The sequence below is a fragment of the Ceratotherium simum genome, chromosome 15 (genome assembly GCF_057802395.1).
Source record: "Ceratotherium simum simum isolate JZ-2026a chromosome 15, ASM5780239v1, whole genome shotgun sequence".
Lineage (NCBI taxonomy): Eukaryota > Metazoa > Chordata > Mammalia > Perissodactyla > Rhinocerotidae > Ceratotherium > Ceratotherium simum.
This window is the reverse complement of record NC_141914.1, coordinates 21,894,421-21,909,243: the sequence shown is the minus strand read 5'-3', so window position 1 is coordinate 21,909,243 and position 14,823 is coordinate 21,894,421. Positions and strand designations below refer to the sequence as shown.

At 44.9% G+C, this 14,823-nt stretch overlaps 1 protein-coding gene across 3 annotated transcripts in view; it reads left to right on the top strand.

Moving 5' to 3' along the window:
- Positions 1–4,563: 4,563 nt before the first annotated feature.
- FSTL1 (follistatin like 1) overlaps positions 4,564–14,823 on the top strand; it is a 55,780-nt gene continuing 45,520 nt past the window's right edge. For 2 of the 3 annotated variants that reach the window (XM_004436527.3, XM_087439666.1), the window contains exons 1-2: positions 4,565–4,685; positions 4,847–4,903. In XM_004436527.3, coding sequence (XP_004436584.1) covers positions 4,683–4,685; positions 4,847–4,903 — 60 coding nt within the window. In that variant the 5' untranslated portion in view covers positions 4,565–4,682. Of the gene's footprint in view, positions 4,686–4,846; positions 4,904–14,823 lie in introns of all 3 variants that reach the window. The other variant, XM_087439665.1, reaches the window with a different exon arrangement.

The window sequence follows — 14,823 nt, the reverse complement described above, 5'->3', positions numbered from 1 at the left end:
GGATGTCAAGAAACTCAATTCAGGCTTTAAAAAAAGTGAATCCTAGGACTTTCGTAGCAGCTCCCAAAAGAGGCTCTCTCCCTCACGCAGACGCTGCAGTCCAAGGGCATGATGAGGGCAGCACCGCAGCCAGTTTACCACCTGAGAGCACAGACCAGAACTCCCAGGAGCCACCAGGTGGAACCCGGGGATGGAATAAGATTGTTGAAGGTAAAGGCGAGAGATGGCAAGAAATTGGATCCTCGGTGACCTCATTTGAGCTCCAAGATGAAGGATTTCCTGAAGCCAGACCTACCCCTGGATCTCTCAGCTATATGAGCCAATAAATTCCATTTAATTGTATAAGCCATTTATTTAAGTTGGCTTTTCTATCACCTGCAACCAAAAAATTCCTCACTGATATGTCAACTCCCTCATGCAATTTGTTTTATTATTATTATTGTTTGTTTCGTTTTGTTTTTTGTTTATTGTAGAGAGTTAACTATACTCTGTAACAGAATTATCATCAGTAACTGCAAGGTCCTTCTATTGAATTATTCCCTTAGTTGCACACATTAATTTAAGTTTATGTACCAGGCACTGTTCTAAGTAATTTACATATGTTAACACATTTAATCTGCACAATACCCCTATGGAAATAGTACTATTATTATCCCCATTTTACAAATGAGGAAACAGAAGCAGAGAGGGTAAGTAACTTGCCTAAGGTTAGACAGTAAGTAATAAAGCCAAGATTTACTACCAAGGCAAATTTGAAGCAAGGCAATCTGGTTCCTAAACCCATGCTCTTAATCACCACAGTACACCAGAAAGACTGCACTACTCACATACTAACATTTGGCATTGTCCAACTATCTAATTTTTGCCACTGTGATGAGTGTAAAGTAATATTTACCACTTATTGTGTAACCTGGGACAAATTACTTAAACTCCCTGTGTCTCAGTTGCCTTATCTGTAAAATGGGGGTAATAAAATAATACTGATTTCATAAAGTTGTTGCATGGTTTAAATAATACCAGTGACTTCGAGCATCTTTGCTCGTTGGCCATTTGGGATTCCTTTTTTGAGAATTGCCTGTTCATACCCTTTGCCCATTTTTCTATTGTGTTTCCTGTCTTTTTCTTATTAATTTGCAGGGGTCACATATATATTGCAGTTATACGTTCCATGTCAGTTTTACATACTGAATATCTCCTTCTAATCTATCATTTTTTCTATGATGCCCTTGATTGAACAGGAATCTTTAATTTTGATGTAATCAAATCCATCAGTTGTGCCCCAAATGTAGAGAGAATAAAGATATGAAAAACATTGTTTATGCCCTAAGCAACTTAAAATCTAGCTGGAGAATCAAGAGCAACAACTATATGAACAAGTGTTAAACATTGTATAATAGTATGCAATAAAATACCAAGTTGTAAGGCTGTATAACCAACTATTAACCTTGGAAAAGCATCCAAATTTTTCTGAGCTTCAGTTTCCTTACTTGGAAAATGGAAGCAATAAAAAAATACCTTTAAGTTTGTTGTGATAATTAAATAAAACAAGACATGTGGAATGGCTCTGGTAGGACCTGGCACATAGTACCAACAGCAATTCAGATACAAAGCAGATCAATGAGATCATAACGGCTACCATTTATGGGAGTCTACTGCCAGGCACTTGCTATAAGGTATGATATTTAAATTTCACACCCTGCTGCAAGGCATTATTGCTGGTCTTTGTCAGATGCAGAAACCTAGGTTTGGAGAGTTTAAGTAATTTGACAAAGATCACACAGCTAGTAAATGGTAGCAATGGGATTGAAAGCCGGGTTTGTTTGACCTCAAACCTCATGTGCTTTCCATTATGCCAAGTTATTGTCAGAAAAGGAGCTAGAGAAGCAATGAAGCTTTGCTTGGGTCCTGCAAAAAAAGAGACAATTTGAATAGACAGAGAGAGGAAGGGAGGAAAGGAGGTGGTGCCAGATACTGAGGGGGTGCAGTGCATGTGCAAGAGATGAAAAGTGTTATGAGTTACTAGAGGACAGAAGCCAAACCTTGTACATCACAGTTCCTTTCCGTCGTGGCATAGAGACTGTAACCATGGGCCCTCTAGGATGGGTTCAAACTGACCCCATCTCAACAGAAGGTTACGGTTGCTTTTCAGGAGAAACCCAAAAAATGCAAGTCACGTAGCCAGAGCATGCACAGAAGAGAAACTCTTGACCTGAAATAACACCGGAACCAAAGATTCCTCCACTCTGCCCACCCCCCCGACCCCACCCACCCACCAACCCCCTGCTGCCAAACCAAAGGACCAGGACACAAGGGGAACTTGGAAGTTGAACTCTCAACAGAAGCGAGGGGTCCATTGTGTAGAAAGATCTGGTGTTAAAGCCCCTTTCACACCTTACCATAAATGTTTAAAGCCCTCCGATCAAAACCTGCCCTGTAAGCACTTCTGCATACCAGCCTGTTCCCCTAACCTCTTAAATTTTGCCCCAAGCTCTGGATCAGGGAAACAGATTTGAGAGCCTTGCCTCCTGTCTCCTTGCTGGTGGACCTCACAATAAAGCCTTTTCTCTTCTCAAAAGCTGGTGGGGTAATTATTGGCTTTTTATGTGCATCAGGTAGAGAAATCCCTTTTTGTGCAGTAACAAGACTGAGATAGAGTAGCTGGTGGGGGGACATTTGTTCCCTACTTCTCTTATTTCCATAACAAGGAAGCAGGAATGCATTGTCTAACTGGTGAGCTTGAAAGAGGAACTAGGGATGCGTCACTCCAGCCCCTCAAGTTTGGGGAGCAGTTCTGCCCCAGGAAGCACATGTTTTCTGCTTTTCCAGAAACTGTAAAACTGCAGTCCATTGTATACAAGCAGACTTTCCAATTCTGCTTGTGACTAGGGGTATGTTCAATTCTGGGGTGAAGTACAAGCAGGTCCTGGTCCCTGCAGATCTAAAGCCATGGCCACCATTCCAGTTTTTACCAGGGACAAAGCTGAGACTTTGCTCTTTATCAATCTAACAGACTCCTGCAGCTATCTCAATGGATTCTGAACTTGCATGGGGAATACAGGTGTTGTTTGAAGTCCCCTAAGACGGCAACAGAAGGCACTCAACAAACCACAGTAAAAGAGTGACTATGACAAGTTCAGAGGACGATGAGAAGACTCACCTGACTTGAGCAGAGGGCATATGTTAAGTAGCTGAAGTAAGGTTAGATGGATACGGTGCCCCAGAAATGGAAGATTTACAAGAAAGAAAGGCAGAGAGTTTGCATTTGATGTGGGAAGAAGAGTGCTGAAAGTTTCTGAGCAGGGGAAGAGCGTGAGGAAGACAATGTTTAAATCAGGTAATGAGACTTTGGCAATGGGTTCAGTGGAGACTAGGGGAGGAGAGCCTGGAGCTGGAGGCAACAAGAGGGGGTTTCCAGAGTTCCCGAGTGAGGGAGGATGAAGGTCTGGCCTAGGGGAAGTGAAAATGTGAACGGGGGTGACAGGATGCATACGACATCTCAAAGGGAAACTGCCAGGATATGGTGACAGCTGGGGTTGGGAAGTGGAGATAGGTTTTCGAGGCACCACTCTGAAAGAGGTAGATGAGCAGGCCTGGGAGCTGGTGGAAAGTGGGGCTCAGCCTTGGTCAGATTAAATTTGAGGTGTCAAGTCCTCAGCACCAGAGGAACCGACGCAAGGTGGGAAAGAAGCCGCAGTTGGGAGCAGTTTGGGGAGTCAACACTGTCAAAGAGGCAGCACACACTTGAAGGCCTCTGGGAAGAAGTTGGTGGAGATGGGAAGTATGAAGATGGAGGGTACCTGGGATGATAGGGGTGGGAACACGGACACAGGTGAAGGGTGGACGGAGAGGAGGGGGACACCAGTCGCTCCTGGACCGTTGGGAAGGACGGGATGAGGCTGCGGGCAAACGCTGGAGTCAGGATCTTCTCAGCGGAAGAGGACGGTCGCCACCTTCCCCCCAGGAAATCCACAGTTGACCCCAAAGCAGCCTTCTCCACGCCGGCCGGTCCTCCGGGCCCTGCGCCCATTTCTCGCGCTCTGGCTGCAGTGGCGCCCTGGACCCAGGGCTGTGGGGGGGCTCCTTCTGTATCCCCAGCCCTCTCTCTATCAGCCGTGGGGGGCGGTTCCGGCTCCCCAGGCCGCAGGGCGCCTTTTCCTCCAGGTTCCCGCCCCAGCCCGGGCCGGGGGCCCCCGGCAGCACCGCCCACCTGGCCACCGCCGCAGCCGGCGCCCGCAGCCCGCCCGAGCTGCTGCAAGCCAGCGGCCCCTGCCGGGGGTGGGTTTTCGGCCCTCCCCCCCAACGCACCCCCTCCGCCTTTGTTGCAGCGTCTCCCCGGACACCCCCCTCTCTGCCTCTGTCTCCACGTCCTGGGGACCGAAGGGTGCTCGGCGAGGGGCCCGGCGGGGAGAGGGGTGCGGGCGGCGCCAGGACGCACGCGGGCTCCCCGGAGCGAGGGGCGGGGAGGAGGGAGCGCAGCCCGGAGCCGCGGGGGCCGCTGCTGCAGAAGGGGGAGGAGAATGGGGAGGAGCTGGGGGGCAGGCAGTCGGGGAAGGAGGGGTCTTAAGGGGCGGCGAGCGCAGGTCGGATTTCCTCCGAGGCTGGCGACTAGCGAAGCTCCCACCTTCCCTTAGAGCTCGCCGCAGCCGCCGTGCCCCGCGCCCTCCGGAGACCGGGACGGGACCATGGTGAGAGCGCGGTGCGCGGCGCGGGGCCGAGCGCGGCGGCCCGACCCCTCCGGGCGGCCGGGGGTGGCCGGGCGGAGGGGACGAGGTTGCGGGACCCGAAGAAGTTTCCGGGGTCGGCGCGGGGCCCGGTGCCTTCAGTCTCGCTCTTCTCTCTTCCGCAGATGTGGACACGCTGGCTCGCGCTCGCGCTGGTGGCCGTCGCCTGGGTCCACGCCGAGGTAGGCGAGCCGCTGCGGAGGTCCGAACTCGGGCTCCGGGGCCACTTGGGGCTGCGCGTCGGGCGGGCGGTGCGTTCGTCCTGGGGATGCTCTCCCGGGTGGGACCGGGAGTTTCCGTACGTGGAGTGATGGGGGCGCTCCGAGCAGAAATGCTACTTGGGAAACTTAGACCTCAAAATCAGGAAAAGTAGTTAGGGCCGTAAGCGGAGCCGCACCGCACTAATATGGAGGGAGAGTGGGGAGGGGAGAGGACGAGCTGGGCCGATCGCGACGGAGGCGGCGACCAGAGCAGCAGCCGAGTTCAAAGAGGCGCCTTGAGTTCTTTCCTTCACTTCAGAGGAAATTGAGAATAGTTGGGGACTTTTCCCTTCCGAGTCTGTCTCCTCGGGGGAAGATAAAACATCTCAAGAGATTCTTCTTTTAGGGCGGAATAAATTTTTTTCTCTTTTATCAAGTAAGATGATGATTCCCTGAAATTTGGTTTTTTTTCTTTGTAAAATGCCCTCGGATTTTGTGTTATTATCAGGGCCATGTAACGGCCTTTTAAAATCTCTGTTTTCCCTTAGGCTAGCGTTGCGCAAGTGTGAGAGATCCCTTGATCTCTTTGGGGCTCCGCGTTTCCAGTCAAAGTATTTCAGCGCTTTTTTGGTAATGTTTTCTTTTCAACTCCAGTGACCTTCCTGAGGCACTGCAAACAAACCAACAAACCCTTCCCTCACAAGCCCCTCCATTAACTCAAAGGTTTATGGACAGAAAATAAACAATTCTAAATTCCCTGTGCTCTGGTCTCCAGAAAAGTGAGGTCAGAAACCAAACATTTGATAATTATGGCAGGAAATGTGGAAGGAATTAAAAAGCATGAGGGAGAGGAAATGGAATGTACATTACAAAAGAAATAGCTCCCTGGTGGGTGGTTATTCTCCCTCTCCCTCTTCTTCATATTGCAGTTTAGCCCCACCCTTAGCATCCCAGCTTGACTCTGTCCCAAAAAATCATAAAAGCAAGCAAGCTCTTCACGATTAAAAAAAAAATACACATTATACTGAACTCTCATCTAATTCACTACTGCGTTGTTGGTTGAACTGGAAACGCTAGCTGTTTTTACTCACAATGAAGTAAAGAAATACCTAATATTTACTGGATATCTGCTTTATGTTATAATAAACCCCATTTTAGTGATGGGGAGACTGAATCAGTGAGGTTACAAATTTATCCACTTCCCTGAGTTGTTAAATGGTAGAAGTAGGGGCCAGCCGCAGTGGCCTAGCGGTTAAGTCCAGTGCTGCGCTTCAGCAGTGAGTTGGTTCCCCCACTGCCGGCCTACACCACTCATCTGTCAGTGGCCATGTTGTGGTGGCAACCCATAAACAAAAAGAGGAAGATTGGCAGTGGTTGTTAGCTCAGGGTGAATCTTCCTCAGCAAAAAGCAAAAAGGTAGGAGTAGGACTTGAACCTAGGCAGTCCAGCATTACACTCCAGGCTCTCAACCACTACCCCACAGAAGAACCTTGTATTTGCCCTGTATTTCTTATATTGCAGATGTTGGACTGCATGCCTTATTTCTTTCAAAGCTTCCCGAACCTTGTAAGGTAGGTTTTGTTATCCCCATTTTATAGAGGAGGAAATAAGTTTAGGGAGATTGGGTAAGCTGTCCAAGGTCACATAGCTAGTTAGTTCTGAAGAAGGATCTGATCCCAGCTCCCCCACCTGTGGAGCCCATCTTGAACTCCAGCTCTGCTTCTCATGCATTTTGTTTTCCAGGGTTTGAATTTGAGGGAGGATCTGTCTTCACTGGCTGATTTCACCCTAGCTAAGGAACACCCTTCCCTCCCTGCTGTGGCCCTCAAAAGGCAGCTACAGTCCAGTGATGGATGAGGTGAATCCCTGGTTGGTTTTACAGCGGGCTTGGGAATTGCCAGCTAGTGTGTGAAATCGCTGGGAACAGGAATGCAAATACACATGAAGTGTGAGGAGCTGTTGGTTCACTCACCACAAGGCTGTGTGGCCCAAGGTCCAGGATCTATCCTGGGCAGCCTGCATATACCCCCACCCCTAGTGCATTGCAGTGAAAAGCTTAGCTCTCATAGGAAGTTCCCTCAGCAGCAATTTCCTGCTTGAGGTAGCAGAGCAGAAAGTACTCTCAGAGAATTCCCAGGCAAAATCCATGGGGAAAGAAGCAAAATCAGGAAGTGCTGAGGCGTGAAAACTGAGGGAGTTGGTGCAGAAAAGAGGCTGTGAACTCAGGGTGTGTGAAGAGGGAGGAGTAGGTATCATCTAGTTACGTTTTATGATTCCAGATTATTAAGGATTATCTTTTAATCAATCCACTCTCTTGGTGTCTGGCCCTAGTTCTGTGTTTTAATAATAATATACCTTTTTTTTTTTTTATATAAATTTTTTGTTTATTGCAGTAACATTGGTTTATAACATTGTAAAAATTTCAGGTGTACATCATTGTACTTCAATTTCTGCATGGACTACATCATGTTCACCACCAAAATACCAATTACAACCCATCACCACACATGTACTGAATTATCCCTTTCACCCTCCTCCCTCCCCCCTTCCCCTCTGGTAACCACCAATCCAATCTCTGTCCCTATGTGTTTGTTTATTGTTGTTATTATCTACTACTTAATGAAGGAAATCATATGGTATTTGACCTTCTCCCTCTGACTTATTTCACTTTGCATTATACCCTCAATGTCCATCCATGTTGTCACAAATGCCTGGATTTCATCGTTTCTTATGGCTGAGTAGTATTCCATTGTGTATATATACCACAGCTTCTTTATCCATTCGTCCCTTGATGGGCACTTAGTTTGCTTCCAAGTCTTGGCTATTGTGAATAACGCTGCAATGAACACAGGGGTGCATGTACCTTTGCAAATTGGTGTTTTCAAGTTCTTTGGATAAATACCCAACAGTGGAATAGCTGGATCATATGGTAGTTCTATCCTTGATTTTTTGAGGAATCTCCATACTGTTTTCCATAGTGGCTGCACCAGTTTGCACTCCCACCAGCAGTGTAGGAGAGTTCCCTTCTCTCCACATCCTCTCCAACACATGTTGTTTCCTGTCTTGTTAATTATAGCCATTCTGACGGGCGTGAGGTGATATCTCATTGTAGTTTTGATTTGCATTTCCCTGATAGTTAGTGATTTTGAACATCTTTTCATGTGTCTGTTGGCCATCTGTATATCTTCTTTGGAGAAATGTCTGTTCAGGTCTTTTGCCCATTTTTTAATTGGGTTGGTAGTTTTTTTGTTGTTGAGATGCATGAGTTCTTTATATATTTTGGAGATTAAGCCCTTATAATATACCTTTTTTATTAGTTTTATTCCATGTTTTAATAATAATATACCTTTCATTATTAGTGAAAAGGTAAATTAACCCTAGCAATGTAGATATTATTTTAAACATTTTGTCGTGTAGTTAAACGTGCTTGTGGTTGAAATTTTTTTTCCTTGTTGGCTATAACAACATATAGCAAACAAAGCCAAATAATGATATTGATGGCCTCTAGTCACATGAATCCACCTTAGTAGACTTGAGGGCTAACATTGCACAAATATTGTTGAACTTTTAAAAAATGAAATATAGAAAATAAACTAAGTTTTCTTGGTGCTTTTTGCTTTAATACAAGCACAAGGATTCAACTCAGCATATTTTTTAAAAATGTGATCGCCTGACAAATCATGTTCATATTTGAAGAAGCCAGGCCTTTGGAATAGTAGACTTCCAGGATCAGAGGTGTCCCAAGCTTTTGAAAAGGTGGTTGTCATCATTGTTAATGCCAGGCTGTACATCCTGTTTGGTTAGATTCAAGAAACTATTGACAGATCTCATTAAGGAAAGTGTTATATTTTGAGTATTTTCCGTGATCTCTTACTGGCAGCTCGGGGTTGCTTTTTTGATTGCTTCTTCTCTTTCTTACTCTCTCTTTGTCTTAATACTCTATCACCAATGTATTTCTTCAGGCAGTCTCCATCAAAATTCTGCCCCATCCACCAGAGCTCTCACCCAGGCACTCTTTAGAGTCTGTGCTGGAAAGGAGGTGCTGGGGGGTGTGGCTCATGTCTCTTGATGAGCGTATATTAGTATCTGGTATGGATGAGGAAGGAGGTGGGGCGTCGCAGCAGAGGGAGTGCTTCAACTAACAATCACACAGCTACCCCTTTACTCGATTCTGTTGGGCCTGCCCCCTTCCCCTCACCCATCTCCCTCCCACTGGGAATTACTGCAGTTCCTTGAGAGGCGTTGATGGTGGAGGCTGGGAAAGGTTGAGAACCGAGGCGTTAGTGCATGCGCCCTTGAGTCTCAGTAGGCTGAGTCCACTCTACATGGCAGGCTGGAGGGGACCCTGTGGCACAACTGCCTGCTTCCCAAAGACAGCCTTGGTAGGTGTCCAGGCACACCCCCACTCTCCTTGGTGGTTGTCTCTGCTGGCACTCTGATCCCCAGCATTCCAACTCTATAAATTCATCATGATAGCACATGTACAGGGGACTGTTTCACAAATCAGAACACTTGTTCCAGTAAGGGAATACTTAACCTGCAAACTGTGAGTGCATCATTTAAGGTAATAGTAACAAGAACAATAACAATAGACAAGAAGATTATTAGGGCATTGTCCTTCTGAAGCCAGATTCCTTAACCTCATTTACACCCTATTATCAACATACAGTCAACCAGTAGGGGTTTTATTGGCCGATGTGGGATCTCCTCTATATTCTTTAGAATTATTCTAATGGTGGATTCAGGCAGGCCTAGAGTCTGACCCACATCCTGACTGCTTCTTGGAGCTGCAGCAAAACTAGGATTTTAATATCCATCTTGTACATAAACCACTAAAATAATCTCTTGTTTGTTTATCCTTTGGCAAATAAACTTTGCTGTGGTTCTAAAGACCATGGTTGGAAATTGGGATGTTAAAACATAGCTGGGACTCTGCTGAATCGCCAAAACAGATGGGCAAGCGCCCTGCAAACTGAGGCCCTAGCCATTGAAATGTCTTTAGAAGGGGGACATGTTACAGTTCCCATAGAAGTCTCTGGATTGGGTGATGGAAAGCAGGAGTCAGTTCCCAGGCTTAGGAGCTAGTGGGGGAGGAGCTGTGAGGTGGAGAAGATTGGAGGCATAGGCTGCAGTGGATGTAATGTCCCAAAGAAGAAAATAAAGTCTTCAGAGTCAGTGAGGCAGAAAGACGTGTTTCCAGGAGACTGGAGAAAGGAAAGGATGAACCGTGAATACCAGTGGTCACACATGGAGAATTGAGAATGTCACACTGTCTTTTTCCTACTCCTCTTCAAATAACTGGACATCCAGACGGAAAATTTCTAGCAGCTACAAATAGTATTAGCTTAATGACACCAGATATTATAGGACTGAAAAAAAAACTTACACTTTGATGGGTTCATTTTGTAAGCCAGATGATTAATATCCTGCAGGTGAAATGCATGCTTTTCTGTAAGGTGCTATCTTCTGGTGCCTGTGACTTTGGCGCGGGGCGCTTTCTGCAGGAGTGAGTATTAATGGCAGGGGCCTTCCCTTCACGGTGCCCATCAGGCAGTATTCCCTGCTGCAGGCTAAGCACTGCCTATACACAGGGCAGCGTCGTGGATAAAGTGTAAGACCTGGTCTCTACCCTCAGGTTGCTTACAAAGTAATGGTGGGCCAGGGGCTTTAAACTCTGGCAGCTATAATGTGTATTATTATAACTACAAGGTGAACAAGTATCTTTACAATTATTATTATTGCTTTTTTTTTTTACATTAACATAGGGCTTCCCTTGGTTTTTCAAGTTATTTTACATTAGTACAGTGCACACATCTTTAATGTATAGCTTGATGAACTTTTACATATGGATACACCCATGTAGCCAACCACCCAGTCAAGACTGAGGGAGTTGGTGCAGAAAGGAGGCTATGAACTCAGGGTGTGTGGAAACAGTTACAATGAAAAAAGTGAGGAGTAGATATGATCAAGGTTACATTTCATCACTCAAGGATCATTATCATTTAATTAGTTCAGTCTCTTGATATCTGGCCCTACTAACATTTGGCAAGCTTTTAATTCATGTTTTAATAATAATAAACCTTTAATAATTAATGAAAAGGTAAATTAATCTTCTCCATATGAGACTTGCAATTTGGATATTATTTTAAGCATTTAACTTGTAGTTAAGAGTGCTTACAGTAGAAAATTGTTTTTCTCATAGCCACAAGGACGTATAGCAAACACAGTTTTATACAGTCTATATTGACATGAATCTGTTTTAGCAAACTTTGGATCAGCTTTGGGGGAGCTGACTTGATTGTTTTGCAGAGAATATTCCGGGGCTCAGTGTTATGTACACTGAGAAACTAAATCAAGGAAAGAAACTCAAATAATTCTATTTGACCGCTTTGCCCTGGTTATTATTACTTTTAAAGAGACTCTATGTAAGATCTCTATCACATTATTTATAATAGCTAAAAACTTAAAACCTACTACATATCCAACAACAGGAGAAGAGTTAAGAGTTGATAGCAATATGTGCCACTAAAAGTTATGTTTACAAAAATTTTGAAAGCTCTGGCAAATGATTATGATTCAATTTAAAAAGCAGAACATTGCCCACTCCAATGCCGTGTCCTTACAACTCTGTAAAAATTTATGGAGAAATATTACAAAATGTCTTAAAATCTATCATGAGGGGGCCCACCGGTGGAGTAGTGGTTAAGTTCATGCTCCATTTCAGTGGCCTAGGGTTTGTGAGTTTAGATCCCAGGTGCGGACCTACACAGTGCTCGTAAAGCCATGTTGTGGTAGTGTCCCACATACAAAAAAATAAAAGAAGATTGGCACCAATGTTAGCTCAGCAACAATCTTCCTCAAGCAAAAAAAAAAGGAGGAAGATTGCCAATGGATGTTAACTCAGGGCCAATCTTCCTCACACATACACACAAAAAAAATCTATCATGAGGTCCGGCCCCGTGGTTTAGCCGTTAAGTGCGTGCGCTCCGCTGCTGGCGGCCCAGGTTCGGATCCCCGGCACGCACCGACGCACCGCTTCTCCGGCCATGCTGAGGCCACGTCCCACATACAGCAACTAGAAGGATGTGCAACTATGACATACAACTATCTACTGGGGCTTTGGGGGAAAAAATGAATAAAAAAAAAATTAAAAAACAAAACAAACAAACAAAAAAACCTATCATGAGGATTCTCGTGACCTCTCTCCTTTATAAGAGGAATTTACCCTCCTCATATACACTATCTGATTTAAGTAAAAAAGTTAATGTATTATTTTCTGATAAAATATACTCATAAAAAGCTTAGAGAATATGGAAAAGACTAGAGCAAAGAATAAAACTACCACCACCTAAGTAATTCCACCGCCTAAAGATAAACTAACGCTTCATCTCTCCTTTCAGAGAAATTTTCAAAATCAATCAACGGATGTAAGTGATGCACCTACTAGACACTGTAGGCAATAAAAATAAGTGCCTCCCAACACTGTGAGATAAATGGCCTGCAGAGATGGCACAAACATAGCATGCATGTCACCACTACCCTTCCCTTGACCCATGACAGACACTGCTAATCAGTCGTAGAATTCTTTCCTTCTGAGCCTGGAGGAGGTTTGAAAATCCTTCTCGGCAATGTTCTAGGTAGACACTAGCAATCAGTCTGTATATACATGTGAGATAGAAGATATTTGCCATTCCTGTTGGAAAATTCAATCCAATTTGACAAGCATTGGTATATCTTTAGCCAAAATTAAGATGATTCGAAGGCAGAGTTTGGGACTGTGTAAAACAAAGACAACATGGGGTAATAGGTGTTAGGATTAGGGCAGCAAATGGATGAAAATGTCAAGAAAACAGCACTTCATTCCTGGCCTAGACTTCTAAGTTCTTCACATGAATTCGAACACCTTAAAGTAAGCCAAACCCTCTAATGTTGGCCATCAACAAAAATATGATAATGAGAATTTTCTTGGCTGTTCTGATGGTGTGAACAGTTGCTCTCGCTAAAGCTCTCAGAGCTGCTGCTGTCATAGATAACAGCTTCTGCATTAGCAGCTGTCTGGCAATAACCTGCTAATAGAAATCTCTTTGGGTAGTTGAAGTATAAAATATATCCTGTAAATCTGCATTTTCTGCTGTGGTTGGAAGATTTCCATGTAATCTCTTCACAGACTTTTTATATGCTCGTTTGGAAGTCATCACCAATAAGCTATTCCCAGGATTAAGTCTGAGTTTATGACCTTTAAAATGTTCCCTGAATAATCCCAGACACTATTTGTGACCAACTAAGCTGTTGCCAAAACCAGTCATGTGACACATGGCAAAAGCCATGCTATGTTGCAGGCCCAGATTTATACATGCGTGTGTCATGGGGTATGGGCTTCAATTGATGTAGGGAAAATGTCTCTTTGTCTTGTTATTGTGGTCAAGATTTAAAACCCTGTGTCTAAGGCAAAATTTGTCTCCCCTGCCCTAGTCTTTCATTCTATCCTTTATTGATAGAAAATGAGTATAATTTATTGATCTATAGAAGTGGCAGACATTGTGCTGGTCACTTTGCACATGGAATAGTGTGGAACTAAAAGACAGTACCACGTAGGTCCCTATTCTGAAGGAGCTGCTACCACCGTAGCTACTGCACAGCTCAACTGGACCTGGCTATCAGGGGCCAAATCTATGGCTTTCACAGAAATTACCACCCCCTTCCTCACCTCTTGCTGCTGGTTCAGAAAACCCTGAAATGTGGCAGTGGGGTGGATGCCTTCTCAGAATTTGAGAGGCTCCGCTTGAGCCACTGGGGCCATTTCAGCCCATCCACCTTGTCCACTTGACCAGTCCGTCCGGTAGGTGGCGGATTTTTGTGTGGCACTGCATCCGAGATTGTGTCTGTTTCTGGGGTGCTGGTGCTTTTCTCTTCTGTCCCATGTTCATGTCACTCAAGCCTTCCTCTGAGTTCCTTCCTTCATTCCCTTCTATCATCTCTGAGTGTTTCCAAGTCTTATCTTTTACACAGACCCTGTCACAGACCCTTCTCATTATTAAGAACATTGTAGGATAATGAAAGAGTCCTTGACTTAGCAGCAGTCCTGCTCTGCCCCTTTCTACCTGATATCACCTTTTTAAAGTCACCTAATGTCTCTGACTTACAGCTTCAATTAAGAGTGAGGCTTTCGGGTAGTGGCCTGGGTTTGAATTCTGGCCTTGTCTAGCTGTGAGACCTTGAGCAAGTTACTTAACCTCCCTGAGCTCACTTTCCTCATCTGTCAAGTGGGAATAATGGCCGTCTCTCTGCCTGTCTATCCAATTAGACAGTGGAAAAGGTTTCTTCTACTCATGACACGTAGTCAACAGCAAAAACGAACGCCTGCAAGAGATGAAGTCCCTTCCGCCAGTCCCTACCAGGTACTGACAAAGAATGTTTTTGACTCCATAATGATTTCAACAAGAGAATTCTCAATTTACACATTAACATTCATTAGGCATTGTCTGTATTTGTACAGCCTGTGTGCTGGCTCAGGTTGTTATTCTGTTTATGGATTGATCCTTGAGAGGAAGTACAGCATGAGGGTTGAGCGCTCAGGCCTTGAGCTAGATTACCTGAGTTTAAATCCTCACACTGCCCTCCTTAGCCCTGTGATCTTGCGGAAGTTAACTTCTCTGGACCTGTTTCCTCATCTATAAAACAAATAGAAGAGTGTCTTGGCACACAGAGTGCAGTAAGTGTTAGCTATTATGATCATTCCTATGGCATCTCTATTGGAAGAGCTCTAAAAGCCTTGGGGTATGTATATGAGTTTGTGTGTGTGTGTGTGTGTGTGTGTGTGTGTGCACGTGTGTGCTCATGCCTTGCAGAACTCTGCTTGCCTCTTTGAGTCTCTCCTGAGATTAAGGATCACTTTCTTTGTT